An 18,249-nucleotide genomic window follows, 5' to 3' on the forward strand; every position below is an offset into this window, starting at 1 on the left:
CCCCAAGTTTACAGATAAAGCCTTATTAATACAAATAAGGATAAAGATTCTTACTAGGCAAGGACAGGGAGACACTTTGGGCAGGTCACCCCAGGGCAAGCGGCAGTGGCCACCTCTTCATCCTGGGCACCGCCATTTTACTCAAACACAACTTTATTCAAACAGCTGCCGTGGGTGGGACTGACCAGGTGCACCCCACTGGCTGAATGTTTGCTCCCATCTTCACCCAATTAACCTACGTGTTGCTTCGGAGAACATTTATATGTACCATTTTTAAATGTTATTTTAAAATTTATTTCCTCAAATTTTTTTTTGCCAGTTGTTTGGGTTTCTGGTTGATTGAATTCCGGATAATGGGGATTCTACTTTATAACAGATTGAAATGGGGATTCTACTTTATAACAGATTGAAATGTGCATTCTGCTTCCCTTAGTCAGAAGGTTGACTGCTTATTTTGGAGCTGACATCCATGTATGTGGAGGGTTCCCTACTTAACCAGTGATTGATTTCAGTTCCCACGGTTGCACTGACTGGTCCAGGGTTCCTACTCCTTACTTTTTCTCCAGCTTGGATCATGTATATGGAACAATTGCTCAGCTAAAGTGGCAAGGCACATCCTTGCAATCTCACCCTAACGAGCCAAGACGAAGAAATGTTTTTATTGGTCAACACCCTTAAGCTCGATGAGAATATTGGTCACTGATTCTAGCAAGTTGACAACCCTCTCTCTTGCAGCAGAATGGGTGTGCAAGAAGTGAAAGGAGGAGAACATTTGGAGCCCGATATTCGATCACTTGTTCAGCATTCACCAGAGACGTTGATCCGCACCAATGTGCCATGAAAATTTACTAGCCAACTCTCTCAATTGTTTATAAACCTCACCTGAACACCTGATATCATATTTCTCCACAATAATAATTGGGTTTTTGCACGAGGGCACTGTGCGTCACACTGGAGAAAGGCCGAAAACTGTCAAATATGCATGTTATGGTAATGAGACACACTTGTTTTCCCTTTGGCAAGCAAGTTTGATCTTAATTACTGATTAGTGAGCATAATCTGCAGAGAAACTTCCTGTGTACGTCTTGTTTAGCACCCGAGGTTTGCTCAACAGTTAAAACCCAGGATTCCACTGTTAACTATCAAAACAATCCATCCTTTGGATGTAAATTAGACAGTAATCGGAAAGCTAGAGGTAGCTTCAATGGGCATTTCAATCTCAACCCTGAAGATTTTGAAAAATGCTCCAGTGTTGGTTTAAAAAGCTCGCCAAATCTTGTAATAAAAAAAATGTTAAATTCACTCTCATGTTTACAGACTTCTGCAGTCAGAGCTCAGTTAAGAGACAATTTTCACTGAGCATTGTAAATGAGCCCTGTGCACCCACTTCTCATGAATGTCCAGAAGGCATCTTTGAATATTCAGAGGTAAAACACAGGATTCTGTTGACACTAAGGTTAAGTGAAAAAAAAAGCTGGAGATACTCAGCGGGTCAAACAATGCCTTCATATAGCAAAGGTAAAGATACATCACCAACATTTCGGGCTTAAGCCCTTCATCAAGGTGTGAGGAACATGGGAGATGTCTGAAACGTTTGCTACATGAAGGCACTGTTTGTGTGTTTTTGAATATTCAGAAGTGTATCATATGTTTTCTTCTTTGGCTTGGCTTCGCGGACGAAGATTTATGGAGGGGGTAAAAGTCCACGTCAGCTGCAGGCTCGTTTGTGGCTGACAAGTCCGATGCAGGACAGGCAGACACGGTTGCAGCGGCTGCAGGGGAAAATTGGTTGGTTGGGGTTGGGTGTTGGGTTTTTCCTCCTTTGCCTTTTGTCAGTGAGGTGGGCTCTGCGGTCTTCTTCAAAGGAGGTTGCTGCCCGCCAAACTGTGAGGCGCCAAGATGCACGGTTTGAGGCGATATCAGCCCACTGGCGGTGGTCAATGTGGCAGGGACCAAGAGATTTCTTTAGGCAGTCCTTGTACCTCTTCTTTGGTGCACCTCTGTCACGGTGGCCAGTGGAGAGCTCGCCATATTACACGATCTTAGGAAGGCGATGGTCCTCCATTCTGGAGACGTAACCCATCCAGCGCAGCTGGATCTTCAGCAGCGTGGACTCGATGCTGTCGACCTCTGCCATCTCGAGTACTTCGACGTTAGGGATGTAAGCGCTCCAATGGATGTTGAGGATGGAGCGGAGACAACGCTGGTGGAAGCGTTCTAGGAGCCGTAGGTGGTGCCGGTAGAGGACCCATGATTCGGAGCCGAACAGGAGTGTGGGTATGACAACGGCTCTGTATAGTAGGCAGAAGTTTAACATCATGTTGGCACAGACATCATGGACCAGAGGGACTGTTCTTTTGCTGCACCTATGTTCCATGGCTTGGGTGCACGTAGCAGCAGTTTTCAGGACAGTGGGTTGCGGAGGGGAGCTACTGGACATCTGAGTGAAGGAGGGGGAATATCTGCAAAAGGAGCCAACCTCAAGTGTTTGCCGCTCTTTTGTGCAGTAGTTGATTTTGTTCTGTCTGAATTTGGCATCCAAAAGAGTTTAGAAAAGCAAATGAGCTGATTCGTTCCTAACAAAGCAGAGGACAATGAGGGTGTGAACAAGAAATTCCACAGCAGGGCCAGCTTTCATTGTCTGCCATGAAATTTGCAATGTTGCATTGTTGTTCGATTATAGATGTGTTTAACTCCTAGGGGGTACAAAACTGGCCAGCTGTAAATAGAAGTAGAACAGAATTTACATCAGCTGGTGAACATGGCACAATGACATTGTTGCACATTTCACATTCCAATAAAGGCACTGGTTTCTAGCTGGAAAACAAAAGAATCAGTTTTGTGAAGAGAAGAAAATTATATATAGTATAAATATTATACAGAGAATAATAGAGCACTGAGTAATTCGAGGCTTCGGTTATTCCAAAACCATAAGAGCAATTAGCTCTATGTTATTGGCTTCAAAACTGAGATTTAATTATTTTTAAATTTGGAACTTTCTGATGTATCAGAGCATCAAAGGAGGCCATTCAACCCATCTGATCCTTGCTGACTTCCGATAGTGTCAGTCCCATTCTCTTCTCCCCTTCAGCTGGCTGGGTATTTCAAATTATGAGGGGGACAGACAGAGTAAAGATAGAGAGGCTTTTCCTACTGAGGGGAGGTGAGATACAAAGCAGAGGACGTGGGTTAAGAGTGAAAGGGGAAAAGTTTAGGGTGGACATGAGGGGAACGTCTTTACACAGAGAATTATGGGGGCATGGAACGAGCTGCCAGCTGAGGTGGTGAATGCAGGCTGAGGTGGTGAAGGGCTGAAGAGCCCTGTTTCTGTGCTGTTATGTTCCATCATTCTATAGCAGACCAGAAAAGGGGGAGCCCGCAAGCCGCGTTTTGGAGGCTAAATGTTTCTGGAAGGACCTGCAAGTATCTGATGGATACTCTGGCAGGGTACAGGTCTCTCATATGCATTGTGTTCCGGAACTAAATGCATCGAAAGAAAACCGGCGTACAACTGTGGTGGCACAGTCAGTGTAGCAGTTAGCGCAATGCAGTTACATCCTACGTGTAAGGAGTTTGTACGTTCTCTGGGTTTCCTCCGGGTGCTCTGGTTTCCTCCCATCCTCCAAAACATATGGGGGTTTAAGTCAATTGGGTGGAATTGGGTGGCACTGACTCATGGGCCGAAAAAACCTGTTAGATGTAAAAATTTTTAAAAAATTTTAAAAATAAAATATAGTGGTTTCAGCTTTGCATATTGGAATTGAGCTACTTTTGCTTTTCATTTCTCTGTAAGGCATTGACAAATAATCGCATTGGAATCGTACACTGTGGGTACCAAAGTGGCACAGCTTACAGCACTCCTGCCTCACAGCACCAAAGACCAAAACATCCTTGCCACATCTACTCTGTCCAGGCCTTTCAGCATTTGAAATGTTTAATTGCACAATTCCCCTTGCCTGGATTGGCTCACAGTTAGGTTGACAGCAAATTTGGGTCCATTGTCTGCTCCAGGAAAAACTGGTGATAATTTAGTGTGTGAGGTTATTTAATTGTGGTCAGTGTTACTCGGTCATTTGGGTTTTTTCCATTTTGCATCAACAATAGAGTGATTTCCATTGGCCAAAGAGCCACATGGGATGTTGTAGGAATTAGTGCTGGGATACTTCAGAATTCCTTTGTGTTGTTTATAAAGAACAGATTTATGATTTCATTACACATGCTAAAGAAAGGTAATCTCTGATGCGATTCGCAGCAAAGCACTGATCGTTTAAATAAGGCTGGGGAGTTCTGTGCTGTGACTGTATGTGTTCAGATGCAAGAATAGAAGGAGCACCTCCATTAGTATTACTACCACAAGGTGGACAAACACCTGTGTTTCATTTTGTTTTGTATTCCGAGTGATTTGGACGATATTCAAGAGAGTTGAGGGGAATGCAAAATAGTACTAATTGGACAAATGTGACCGAAAGGAATCTTGGGGTTGGGCAGAGGAGTTGTTTAATGATTATTGGCACTTTTCAGTTATTACAAAGATCTAATTCTACTCATTTTTTATCCTTGCTGTGTAGCCCCAAGGATAAGGATTTGCCAGGATTCTGCTCTTCCTCCTCTGAGTACTGCAGAAAATCTTTGTTTCGTGTAAACCATCGTCATGACATTTACGACTTGCTACGTCTCCTTTGGAAGGGATATATGACCATACAAATTAGGAATCAGCCCTCAAACATACTCCACCAATTAATAAGGTCACGGCTGACTGCAGCTGTTGATTAGGGTGGTCCGGTGGGCATAGTGGTTAGCACAGCGCCAGCGGTCGGGACAGGGGTTTGAATCCTGCACTGTCTGTGAGGAGTTTGCACGTTCTCCCGGTGTCTGTCTGAGATTTCCCCAGGAGCTCCGGTTTCCTCCCACCCTAAAAAGCGTAGGTTAATTGGGTGAAGTTGTGCGGCACGGCCCGTGGGCCAAATGGCCTCTTTCCGTGATGTGTATCTAAATATAAAATTTTAAAATCTATGTTGGCATCTACATGAGATAACCTTTCATCCTTCTTGCTGATCAAGAATTTATCTATCCCAGCTTTAAGTATATTCAAAGACTTCATTTCCAATATCCTTTGCGGAACAGATTTACAACCATTTAAGAGAAAAATCAATTGCCTAATTCCTGTCCAAAATAGATAAACCTTTTGTTGGGCACTACCAGTTGCCCCAATAATCACAAAGGACAAAGATCGATAGGCTTGAGATGGCCCGGATCCAAGCTAGGGAATTGCAGGGAAGGGAGAGGTAGCCTGACCTTTATGGCCTGGGTCCCAGGGAAGGAGTCCAGGTGAGAGTGTCATCAGGGGGTGGGCCAGCCCGAGCCTTTATCAGCCAATTAGTACATACAATTACATTAAAAAATGACCCAAAATTTAAGATTCTCCCACAAGAAGAAACATCCACTCTACATTCATCTTGCCAAGATTTTAAATGTTTCAATCTTACCCTCTTCTCCCTTGTCTAATGTCCAGTGGATACAAAGTTAGTCCATCCAACTTTTTGTGCCCACAATAGGTGTTACATGGAAATATAACAGTACACAAAAGGAATAGTCCCTTCATACCACCAACCATGATGCCAATCTAACTAATCCTATTTGTCTGCACCCAGTCTATCTCTCTCCATTCCCTGTATATCCATGTATCTGTCTAAATGCCCCTTTAACATTACCATCTTATTAGCTTCCACCATCTCCCCCGGCATCTAGGAAACCTCTGAATTTTTTCAATGCATTTACATGTAAGAATATATTGGGTACATCTCCGGGCACTGGGGTTCAAACCCAATCTTAGGTGCGGTGCGCAGTTTGTATGTTCTCCCAGTATCTGTCTGGTGTTCCTCTAGTTCCCCTTCATATCCAAAAAATGCACAGGTTCATAGGTTACCCAGTCTTTGTAAATTGCCCCTAGGGTGTAGGTAAAGTGGTAGAATCTGAAGTACCAAAGTTGAAGAGAATGTGGGGGAAATAAATCATGGGGGTAATGTCAGAGTAGTGTAATTGTGTGAGCATAGAACATAAAGTATAGTACAGGGGTTGATGATTGGCACAGAGTCAATGGACTGAAGGGCCTGTTTTCATGTCCTATATCTGACTCTACAGGGTCCTCCAGATGTGTTCTCAACAAAGTCTGATATAATGGAAGCATAACCTGCCTATTTTAGTGTTCAATTCCCTTCAAGGATAAAATTCTGATCATGTAAATATGGTTGGGCTTGGGCACACATCCATTTGTTTCATGAAAGCTCTAAACCAGTGGTTCTCAACTTTTTTCTTTCCACTTACATATCACTTTAAGTATTCCCTATGCCATTCGTGCTCTGTGATTAGTAAGGGATTGCTTAAGGTGGGATGTGAGTGGGAAGGGAAGGTGAAGAGTCACTGCTCTAAGACCCAATTGTTATTGAGATATTTTGCTTGAGAAAAATTGTCATCGGCCTCTCTCCTTTGGAGTGATGTCAATTAGGTAGGATTAAAAGAGTGGTTTTCAAACTTTTTCTCTCCACCCACATACCACCTTAAGCAATCCCTTACTAATCACAGAGCACCGATGGCATAGGGATTATGTGAGTGGAAATAAAAAGATTGAGAACCACTGCTCTCAACACAACTCAATGCATTGCAGTTGAAACATCATTCAGTTTAATGCTCAAAACTGCTAAAGATTCATCTGTGACCCTGTTCATGTTGTGTACACACCATACCTGGAACAAACCGAGAGACATAAATTTTGGGTATAATGCACTAGAGCAAAGAGTCAACTTTGCTTTTTCAGTAAATTTGGTACGTCATAATGTTAATGTGGGAAGGATATCTAAAGGTAGGTCTAATGTGTCATCCATTAAAGTAATAGGTTTGTAAGTAAACATTCTTAAGGCTGATTCACCTGTGAGTTGTGAAACAGTGTAATAAGATTATATCACTCAGATATCCAGTAACATCCTCAGTAAATGGAGCTAATTGCTTCACTGGGGGCATGTTTAGTTTTGAGTTAAAGGTTGTGAGTTCAAATCACACTGCAGAAATGGGAATTCAAAATCCATCCAAGGTGCTTCTTCTAGAGAATGACTGCACTGCAGTCTTGAAGGCACTGACTTTCCGATCCAAATGAATCTATGTGCTGTATGCCAGGTGTTCTTTGCACAGTAAACACCTCTGTCATCAAGCAACCAGCAACCTTGAGCAACCAGCAAAAAGTTCAGAGTAAATAAACAAAGAAATTTTTTTTAAATAAATAGAAATGTAAATAAAAGTTTCAAATTGTCAAAGTAAACATCCTCTGAAGTATCACGTAAACGTTTGGTGAACGTGGGAGCAAATATTCAGTCAGCGGAGGGCCTTGGTCAAGCCTTGATCTTAGCATCTGTTTGAATAAAGTAGCTTCGCCTAAGCTGAAGAGTTGGATGATGCCGCTGGCCTCTGTGTGACTCTCTCAAAGTATCTCCTTATCCCTGCTTAGTAAAAGTGTTTATCTTTATTAGTATATTATTAAGTATATTAGAAAGGCTTTACTGTAAATTTGGGGGGGGTGGGGTTAATTCTGATGGCAGTTAGTGCAACGCTGTTAGACTGCCAATAACTGGGATTCGAATTTAAATTAAAATTTTGAAAGTTACAGGAAATACCTGATTAAAGTGAATTTTACAAAATTAAGGACTATAATACTGATTTTCTTTCCAATTTACTTTACATTTTGCACTGTGTCTTTTAAACTGTTTATTCTTAATTCTGATGCAGTAGTTAGTAAGAGTGAATCTCAAGAAGATTTCAGATTTATTGTCAGAGTACATACATCACATACAACCCTGAGATTCTGTAGATGAGACAGAATTACCACATTGGTTGTGTAAAAAGAAAACTATGCACGTAAACAAATAAAGAACTGTAGGCAGATAACAAAATTAAACAAACTACTGAGATAATTTTTTTTTAAATCAATAAAGTGCATAAGTAAATGATTGAATTTGAAATTGAGGAGTTTGATGGTAGAGGGGTAGCAGCTGTTCCTGAACCTGGTGGTGTCATTTATGTGGCACCTATACCTCCTTCCTGATGGCACCAGCGAGAACAGAGCATGTGCTGGGTGGTGTGGAACCTTGATGATTGCTGCTGCCCTCTGATGGCTACGGTCCCTGTAAATGTTCTTGATAATGGGGAGGGTTTTGCCTGTGATGTCCTGGGCTGTGCCCACTACCTTTTGGAGGGCTTTTCACTCAGGGGTATTGGTGACCCTATACCAGACTGTGATGCAGCCGGTCAGCATACATTCCACCACACATCTGTGGAAATTTGCCAGAGTTTCTGGTGTCATACCAAACCACCACAACTCCTGAGGAAGTAGAGGTGCTGACAGGCTTTCTTCATGATGCCATTAGTGTGTTAGGTCCAGGAAAGATCCTCTGAAATAGTGACTCCCAAGAACTTAAATTTGCGCCATTCAGCAAGTTTTCAATCTCCCTTCTGTATGCTGATTCACCACCTTCTTTATGTAACCCACTACCGTGGTATTGTCAGCAGATTTGTCGATGGTGTTATTGTTGTACCAAGCCACACAGGTGTAGGTGTAAAGTGAATGGAGCAGGGGGCTAAGAACACAGCCCTGTGGTGCTCCGGTACTGATGGAGATTGTGGAGGAGAGGTTATTAACAATCCTCACTGATTGTGATCTGAAGGTGAGGAAGTCCATGATCCAATTACACAGTGGGGTGCTGAGTCTCATGACTTGGAGTTTGCTGATCAGGTTTGAGGAGATGATGGTGTTCAATGCCAAACTAGTCGATAAAGAGCATCTTGATGAATGCATCTTTACTGCCCAGGTGTTTCAGGGCTTTGTGCAGAGCCAGTGAGAAGGCATCCACTGTAGACCTGTTGCTACGATAGGCAAACTGTCCATGTTTGCCACTCAGACAGGAGTTGATATGATTCAACATCAGCCTTTCAAAACACTTCATCACTGATGATGTAAGTGCCACTGGTCAATAGTCATTAAGGCAGATACTGCATTCTCCTTGCTTTTCCAGCATCTACCAATCCCCATTGGTGCCAGATTCCAGGGGCTTTACTATATTACTGTGGTGCGCTGCTGGTGAGAAGCAAACGCAAAAAACCAAAAGACTGTACAATAGCCTTTATTCGACGGAAACTTCCACAGAGCCAGCTGTGAGATTGAGCTGCTGTAAACTCTGAGAGTGTCTTCGAAGGGCCGGCTCAGGCTTATATCCCGGAGGGTGATTGACACCCGACCGGGTGGGGCTTGGTCAATTCAGGTCAGCTGATTGACAGCCGGACAGGTGTTGTCTTGTCCCCATGCTCTTCTGCAGGTACAGAGGTTGCCCCCTGCAGGAGGCCAGTGGTGTACCACCACAATTACTTAATTCTCTGAAGAATCACCCTTGATCATTTCACAGTCTGTGTCTATAAAAGGCTCTCCTGTGTGTTCTCTTGTTATCGTATCATTATCCAACATTATTGCAATAATTATATTCTAAATGTACTTTGTTGTCTCCAAAGAACTTCCTGGGGATTCCTTTGATTCTGAAGGGATTAATAGCGGCTCCTTCATATTGATGACAAAGAATTTGCTGATTGTAATTGCATTGAACATTAAGGAGTAAAGATTAGATTGATCGTTTTGGACTTGATTATTGGCTTGGACACAGATGATGTGAATATAATTTGCCACTTGGCAGTACAACCTTTATTTTTAAACAATAGCTCCAAGTTTTGGATTCTCTTACAAGGACAAATATTCTAGTAATGCCAGTTACTTTGATTTTAAAAGGGTGATGGACATTCTTTCGTCTGAGAAATAAGCAAGAGTAGGTGTAGGACTGAGGGGATCTTTGAAGAGCCAAATTATCTCCTTCCATGTTTCTATGTTGAAACATGTTGCAAGAGAATAAGTGGGATCTGGCCAGAAGCCACAGATTCCAGTAATGGAGCTGACTGACATATTATGAATCATTGTGTGTCAGCCATTGCCCACCTCTAAATGTTCTGGAGAAGATCTACCTTTGTGAACTGCTAGTGCCTTTCTCATGATCGTATTCTCCAATGCTATTCGAAGCAGAATCAAAATTTATTGCGATGAACAAGTCATGAAATTTGTTGGTTTGTGGCTGCATTACAGTGCAAACCTTCATATAAACCACCTTACAAAAATAAATAAATAACAGTGCACAGAAAGTCTAGTTTTGAATATTTTATTTATAATAAACGCATGTAAAAATACAGTTTTCATATATCACAATGTTTAAAAAATTAATTAGATACGTGTTAATTTTACATAAAGAGAAAAAGAAAGAGAAAAGTCAAAGTGAGGCAGTATCTGTGGTTCATTGATCATTCAGGTAACTGATGGCAGTGGGGAAAGAAGCTGACCTTGTGCCGCTGAGTGCTCGACCTCAGGCTCCTGCACCTTTTTCCTGAAGGTAGCAGAGTGAAGAGGGCATGGCCTGGGGGGGTGGGGATCCTGGAAGATAGAGGCTGCTTTCTTAAGGCACCGTCTCTTGATAGGTGTCCTCGATGGAGTGAAGACTGGTGCCTGTGATGTCACAGGCCGAGTTAACAACCCTCCTGTCCTGAACATTGTCACCTATGTACCAAGCAATGATGCCACCAGCCAGAATGCCTTCCCTGGTCTATGTCTAGAAGTTTTCAAGAGTCTTCGATGACGTACCAAATCTCAAACATCTCACAAAGTGTAGATGCTGGCGAGTCAAATCTCAAACATCTCACAAAGTGTAGATGCTGGCAAGTCTTCTTCATGATTGCATTGACATGGAGGCTCTAGGATCAGAGATCCAGGAATTTGAAATTCTTTTTTTCCATACATGTAATCATAGCCAAATGCAAAATATTACTATCAAATCCATTATACCTAATGGTATAAAACCCCAACCCCCTTTTCTAAACAAAACTCCACAAAAAAGAAAGTAAGTAGAAGTAAGAACAAGTATAGAAAAAGAAAGATAAAGAAAAGTAAGAAGAACACCCCCCCCCACCACTCGGCTCTGACCATTTGTATCTTTTAATACTTCCAAGGAGGTTAATGAGGTTCAAAGCTTAGGGAAACACCTATAAATTAATTCCCTCAATTTGTAAATACGGGAGCCAAATTTTCAAAAATACATCATATTTATTTCTCAGATTATAATTAATCTTCTCAAAAGGAATGTAGCTATGCATTTCTGTATTCCATGGCTCCATACCTATATGGGTATCCAATTTACATGTTACTGCTATAGATTTTCGTGTTGCTGCCAAGGCATCCTTTACAGGAATTTGAAATTCTTAACCCTCTCCACGACTGAGCTCTGAAAGAGGACTCATTCGTGCTCTCATGACTTCCTCCTGAAGTCCACAATCATCTCATTGGTTTTGCTGACATTGAGTTCAAGGGTGTGACACCACTCAATGACCTGATCTATCTCTCTCCTGTATGCTTTCTCATAGAGTTGTATGGAGATTCCACAATTCCAACTCCAAGATGATCAAGAAGTAGAAATGCATTTGTGAGTCAGGATTAAGCAAGATTTGGACAGACACTCGAACGTGGTGGTGATCCCATTGTCTGTTCAAATTATACTTCCAACTGATAGGAGTTTGAGTTTGGAAAGTCCCGCTGAAGAACCCTTCAGCATTGTTGATGCCATAGGCAGACAGACAATTTTCCTTCCATTTTTGACTTGTGCTTTGTAGTAGTTGGAAATGAAGTGGGAAATCAGTATTCAATTTCTGATCAATAGTAGCCCCTGGAAATTGATAAAAATGGCTTTGCCGATTGTAAGCACATTGGATACAGATGTTGCGAATTTCATTGTCCATGCCTGAATGCTTTACAGATCTTATTGCGAGCAGGCAATCTTTGTGCCCCTCTCTGAGGAGTTGCAAAAAGAAAAAATTAAGATGGAACATTCAACATGATATTCTTCATGAGTAGAAGTCCCTAATTTGGACTTGTAAGGCAAGGAATGGGATTGAGAAGTAATCGTAGATGGTTAGACCTAGTAAACTGACTTGAGGAACTCTCTTTAATAACCATGACTTTCTTCTTTTATCCAAAGTATGACGTGAGCTGGCAAGACATTCTCCCCCACTAAGAGTAAAGCAGAAGAGGTGATAGCTGTGCCCACACCAGTGCTGCTCAAATGGGAAGTGGTGGCGGGGAAGGAAGGAGTGGAATCGGACATTTTGGCGTCCGCTGTTGTGCGCCGGATATTTTGACGCTCACATTAGGCGACGGACATGCGTTTAATTTATTATATTTTTAATTAAAAGTATTGAAAATAAAATTATTAATTTCTTATAATTTTAATTAAATATAATGGAATAACATCTCCACACGCCCCTCCCCCCGCGGTGAAATCCACCAAACTGTTAGCACCAAAATGGCCAGAGCCAAACTGTGGGTGGCATGATATCCGGCACCAAATTATGCATGCCAAAATTGTGGAGGCCAAAATGACCTAGACCTGGGAAGGAGAAGGGCCTTCGGGTCAGGTTGATGGTGTTAACCTTGCACAACCAATCTTCTCTACTGTGAGTGCACCATCCAGTGCGATTTGGTAGCTTTCCCTGACAACCAGTTTGACCACGGACAAAATGCACTATATCTGTTGCCAGACACCTTGCAAAGCTGAAAAGTCCAGGAGAAAAGAGGAGATTGACGGTGAAGCAATGGCAAATTGAAAAGAGTTTTACGAAGCCGTCACATGTGAGTTGCACGGATTTCAGTTAACAGACAACCAAAACAGCAATATATTTTTTGCAGAGCTGAGATTAATAAAATAAAAACATCTTCCTTCGATCTTGACCACCAGAGTAAACTAACAAGCCGTCAAGCCCATAACTGCGTGCTTCTAGACTGGAGCTACAATTTTGTTCAAAGCTCCCACAACGACAAACTCAATGACAGAACAACTGTAGCCATCAGAGACTTTTACTTCTCCCTGTTATTCTTTAGGATATCCTGGCTAATGCTGAGGAACACTCCTGATTACTTGAGAGCATGCGACCCATGGGAAGCATGGGCTCTTCAGTCCAGCATCTTGGCAGCATTACTTCTTTGTATGTGTGGACTGATGAAACAGGCATTGAGTGTGTATGTTGAATACCATGGTATAAGAGGAAGCACGGTTAATGTAAGTGGTTAGCGCAATGCTGTTACAGCACCAGTGACCAGGGTTAAAATCCGTCACTGTGAGGAGTTTATATGTTCTCCCTGTGCCTGTGTGGGTTACTTCTGGGTGCTCCGGTTTCCTCAAAACGTACTGGGGTTGTAGTTTAATTGGGTGTAATTGGGCGGCACGGGCTCATGAGTTAAAAAAGCCCGTTATTGTGCTTTATAAGATTTACATTTGAAATTTATGTTGAAAAGATGCAGCAAAGTCTTATGACTAATAATGTTTTCCAAACCAATACCACACAACCAAAAGAAAGGCTAATTAGTTCAGATTCCTTGAAGCCTCTTGCTGCATGCATCATGTCTGCCACAGAGAGCAATTGCAGTTTCGAGTAACTATAAAAAAATGTAGATGCTAGAAATCTGAAACAAAAACTGAAAAAGATGAAATCGCTCAGCAGGTTCAGGCAGCATCTGCGGAAATAGAAAGAGAGGGTTAATGTTTCAGGTTGCTGACCTTTCAACAGAGCTAGGAAAGGGAGATAACAAGATTGTTTTAAGTTTCAGAGAGGCTGTGCAAGCAATGGATTAGTCAAAAGAGCTCTGACACAATGAGGTCAGGGTCTTCGCCATGGATTGAATCACCTGGATGGGCTAAGGTTAGATTGTCAATATGCGGACAGCAGGATAATCATCACGTGTGTCCCCTCCGATAGGTGGGGATTAATGGGGAAGAAATGTGTGTCCGGTGGTAACTCTATGTTCTAGGTTTCTTGTGGGTGATTCTCCCCATTTCAGGAGTTGAGGTTAAGGTTGGGGGTGTGGTTAGGGTAGGGCTGGGGTTAGGGTTTACAGTTGGGGCTAGGGGTTGGGGTTAGGATTATGGTTAAGGCGAGGGCTGGGGCGAGGGTTAGTATTAGGTGTGGGGTTGAGTTTAGGGTTAGGTGTGGGTTTGGATTTCGATTAGGTGTGGGTTGGGTTTAGGGTTAGGTATGGGTTTGGGTTTAGGGTTATGTGTGGGGTTGTTTTGGGTTAGGTGTGGGGTTCAGGTTAGGGTTAGATTTGGGGTTCAAGTTAGGGTTAGGATTGGGGTGGGTCACTGAATATCTCAGACAGTATTGCATCCTTGCTCAACACTGATGAGGGCAGGTGATCCTTGGGATCAGTTTGTCCTTGTACAGAACAAAGCTACCCGACTACCTTTCTTCCAGGAGCAGACATGCTGCTGAATCCACGCTGCCGAAGACCCAACTGCGCTGGGTGGGTCACGTCTCCAGAATGGAGGACCATCGCCTTCCAAAGATCGTGTTATATGGCGAGCTCTCCACTGGCCACCGAGACAGAGGTGCACCAAAGAAGAGGTACAAGGACTGCTTAAAGAAATCTCTTGGTGCCTGCCCCATTGACTACCACCAGTGAGCTGATCTCGCCTCCAACCGTGCATCTTGGTGCCTCATAGTTTGGCGGGCAGCAATCTCCTTTGAAGAAGACCTCAGAGCCCACTTCACTGACAAAAGACAAAGGAGGAAAAACCCAACACACAACCCCAACCCACCAATTTTCCCTTGCAACCGCTGCAACCGTGTCTGCCTGTCCCGCATCGGACTTGTCAGTCACCAACGAGCCTGCAGCTGACGTGGACATTACCCCTCCATAAATCTTCGTCCGCGAAGCCAAGCCAAAGAAGAAATTTGGGGTGTGGGCCATGTTAGACTGGAGTGTGCAATGTTTGGGGCAGTGTCAGGTTTAGAGTGGAATGATGAGTGTTTGGGGTAGGGTCAGGGTTAGGGTGATTAGTATTTGGACTGGGTCCACACTTTCCCCCATTAAACCCTACCCCCAGGTGGGGGCACACAATCCCAACCACTGAGGGACTAATTAAAGAACAGAAATAAAGACACCCACTTAACAGAGGGTAGAAACCTGCTCCAGGATGAGTTCTGGACACGTAACAACCTCAAAGAGAGGAGGAAAGCACTGATTTGATTCTGAGCCAGGAACAGATCCAGTGTGTAATGAAAGCATGGACCAACAAAAAGTGGAACAGTTCAACTCTGATTATCCAACATGGTCAGGACTGAGCCTATTTCAGATAAACAATATTTTCTGATAACTGGACAGTTTTTAAAATTAGCAACAACAAAATCACTTGTAAAGTATTTAAAGAACAATAAACAACAAGGGAAGGTTTTTTTCTAAAGTATGAAATGCTTAATTGTCACCAAAAAAAAACATGCACAAAGTAAGTTAAATCCAACACCAAAAACTCGAAATTCTTCTCAGATGTATTCCCCCAAAAATTTCAAACCTGTGATGTCAGTTTGGTTTTGAAAAAAAAATTGGATCAATGAGGATTTTTGATTTTTCTGAAATCTTCACAATTATTCCAAGAAAAAATTGGAGCCGAACAGACGTCACTTCCAGGTCCAAAACAGTTTCCGATAACTGAGGATTTTTGATACTCCGATTTTGGAACATCAGAGTTTACTGTAGTTTGCGAGAAGGGAGAGGTAGCACAAGAGGGATGATTATCCCGCTGCCTGCACATTGACACCCTAACCCGAACGCGTGGGAGACTCATGCCGGGCTGCGGACTGCTGGAGACTGGCTCGAAACTGGCTGAAGGTATACCAGATGTCGGAACCGGGATGCGAAAGGGCTGAAGTTGGAGGTTCAGGTTTGGAGTTCAGGTCGCCAGTGGTTCGAACTGGACTCTATGTGGCTGCGGAAGTGCTGAAGGCGAATGTCCGGGCACTCGGTGACGCTGGGGGGACTCTCATTTGCTTCTCTCTCTCTCTGACTGGAAGAGGCACTTCAGGCCATTTCTACTGATGGCGAATCTGTCTGCCTTACCGCAGGCAAAAGCAATTTCATGTAATATGTCACAGTTTTATTAAAATGACAATAAATTAAATCTTGAATCTTGGTTGGCACAAAAATTAGGGTATTTAATGAAGTAATAGTGATTAAGAATTTATTGTCATATACAATCTACCTATGCAATGAAATTCTTTATTGTTGCAGAAGGACAGGCTGCAATTGCATATATTAAATTAAAAAGATTTAATAAATGGAAAAGAAAAAAATCCAATATTCATAGTTACCAATGTGCAAGAAAAAGAAACTAGTGTAATAATAGAGAAACTAGTGGTGTCGGAGCAGTCCATGATTTGTGTAGCAAGGGGAGCTTCAAGAGTGTGACATCCTTTGGAAAGAAGGCTTTCTTGAACATGAAGGTGCTGGTTTTTAGCCATCTATACCTTCTGCCTGAAGGCCGCCATGAGAATAGGTTGTGACCAGAGTGAATGGAGTCCTTTATGATGTTAGTTGGCTTCTAGAGTTGTCTTAAGTGAGTGGTAAGTCAGAGCCTGTGATGGATCTGGCTATGTTGGCTACCTTCTGCAGCCTTTGTGCCTTCCTGGTCATTCAAATGACCAAACCAGGCTGTGATGCAATCAGTCAGTAGACTTTCAACAGTTACATCTGTAGAAGTCTGATTGAGTATTCAACAACATACCAAATCTCAGGCACCTTAGAATGTCGAGGCGCTGGTGTGACTTCCTTAAGGTTGCCTCGAAGTGGTGATTCCAGGAAAGGTCTGATGAAATATGGATTCTCAGGAATTTGAAGGTATGAACCCTCTTCACCACCGTCCCACCACTGAGTAAAAAGGTGAAAGAGAACTATTTTTAATTTAGACTTTCCTGTTTAATTCAATTTTTACTGAATGTTTTATGAAGTCATTATTGTGTATGAATTGAAATTTGAGATGCTGATAATTCATTTCCACATCTATGGATTCAAATAGGAACAGAGCTGGGTCTGTCAAGTATATTTTCTAATCATTTGGAAGCTCGTCGGGATATGTTTTCAAATAAAAAGTGTCATGCATATGCAGATTATGTGATGATTGGATTTTTAAAAAAATCCTTCAGGCAGTGATTGCTACATTATTCAAGGAAGAAGCACATCTTGCTCAACATTCTGCCTGAGCGCGGACTGACTAACGTACCTGCTTCTGTCTTTCCAGTCCCCGCCATGATCACGTCATACCCAAACACCACCCTGGCAACCCAGGGTCAAAAGAAGGAGGTCAGCTGCACCGCCCACGGTGAAAAACCCATCATTGTCCGCTGGGAGAAAGAAGACACCATTATCGATCCTGAGCGGATGTTCCGTTACATTGTGTCCACCAAGGAGATTGGAGATGAGGTGGTTTCCACATTACAGGTACTAATTGCAACATTCACTGAGAAAGGCTGTATTATTAGCAAGCAACCTTTCTATGGTTGAGCAGATAAATGAATGCACTCTGCAGTTTCTCCCCACTAGCCCCTTGGTGCACTTGACCTGGGATGCTCTGGAAAATATCATAGTGTGGCCACCAGAATGGTACAAGCCTTAAACATTAATGGCCAGATAAAGGTGTTAACTGCCATACACCTTAAAATGCACATTTTGGCACACAGTCAACCGCTTGCAAGAATATTAGCTCCAATCATACATTGAAATCACATTTCACCCTGCAGATATTCTCATCCCTTCTCTGCTTACAACTGGAAATAGCCAAGAAATAGCCCTTTGGCCCAACTCGTCTGTCAAACTACTTTTCCGCTTTGTCCCATCCACCTGCACCCAGATCTTAGCCCTCTACACCCTTCCCTTCCATGTTCCGATCCAAATTACCCTTCAATGTTATAATCGACCCCACATTCACCACTTCTGACAATAGATCGTTCCACACTGTCCCCGCCCTCTCAGTGAAGAGGTTCCCTTTAAGCATCTCATCTTTCGCCCTTAACCCATGAACTTTCCTTCTTGTTGCTCCCATCCTCAGTGGGAAAAAGCTGCTTGAATTTACTTCATCGGTAATTCTCATAATTTTGTACAGCTCTGTCAAATCCAACCTCATTCTCTGATGTTCCAGGGACTAAAGTCTTAACCTATTCAGCTCCTCAGGTTTCCACAACATTCTTGTAAAATTTTTCTCCACTCTTCATTCTTATTGATATCTTTCTCGCAGATAGGTGACCAAAATTGCATACAATACTTCATATTTGGCCTCACCTATATCTTATACAACTGCA

At 42.6% G+C, this 18,249-nt stretch overlaps 1 protein-coding gene across 1 annotated transcript in view; it reads left to right on the forward strand.

Moving 5' to 3' along the window:
- LOC138739957 (cell adhesion molecule DSCAM) overlaps positions 1-18,249 on the forward strand; it is a 454,986-nt gene that overhangs the window by 291,761 nt on the left and 144,976 nt on the right. The window contains exon 12 of the mRNA XM_069892422.1: positions 17,193-17,392. Coding sequence (XP_069748523.1) covers positions 17,193-17,392 — 200 coding nt within the window. The remainder of the gene's footprint in view (positions 1-17,192; positions 17,393-18,249) is intronic.

This window comes from Narcine bancroftii, chromosome 7 (assembly GCF_036971445.1).
Source record: "Narcine bancroftii isolate sNarBan1 chromosome 7, sNarBan1.hap1, whole genome shotgun sequence".
Lineage (NCBI taxonomy): Eukaryota > Metazoa > Chordata > Chondrichthyes > Torpediniformes > Narcinidae > Narcine > Narcine bancroftii.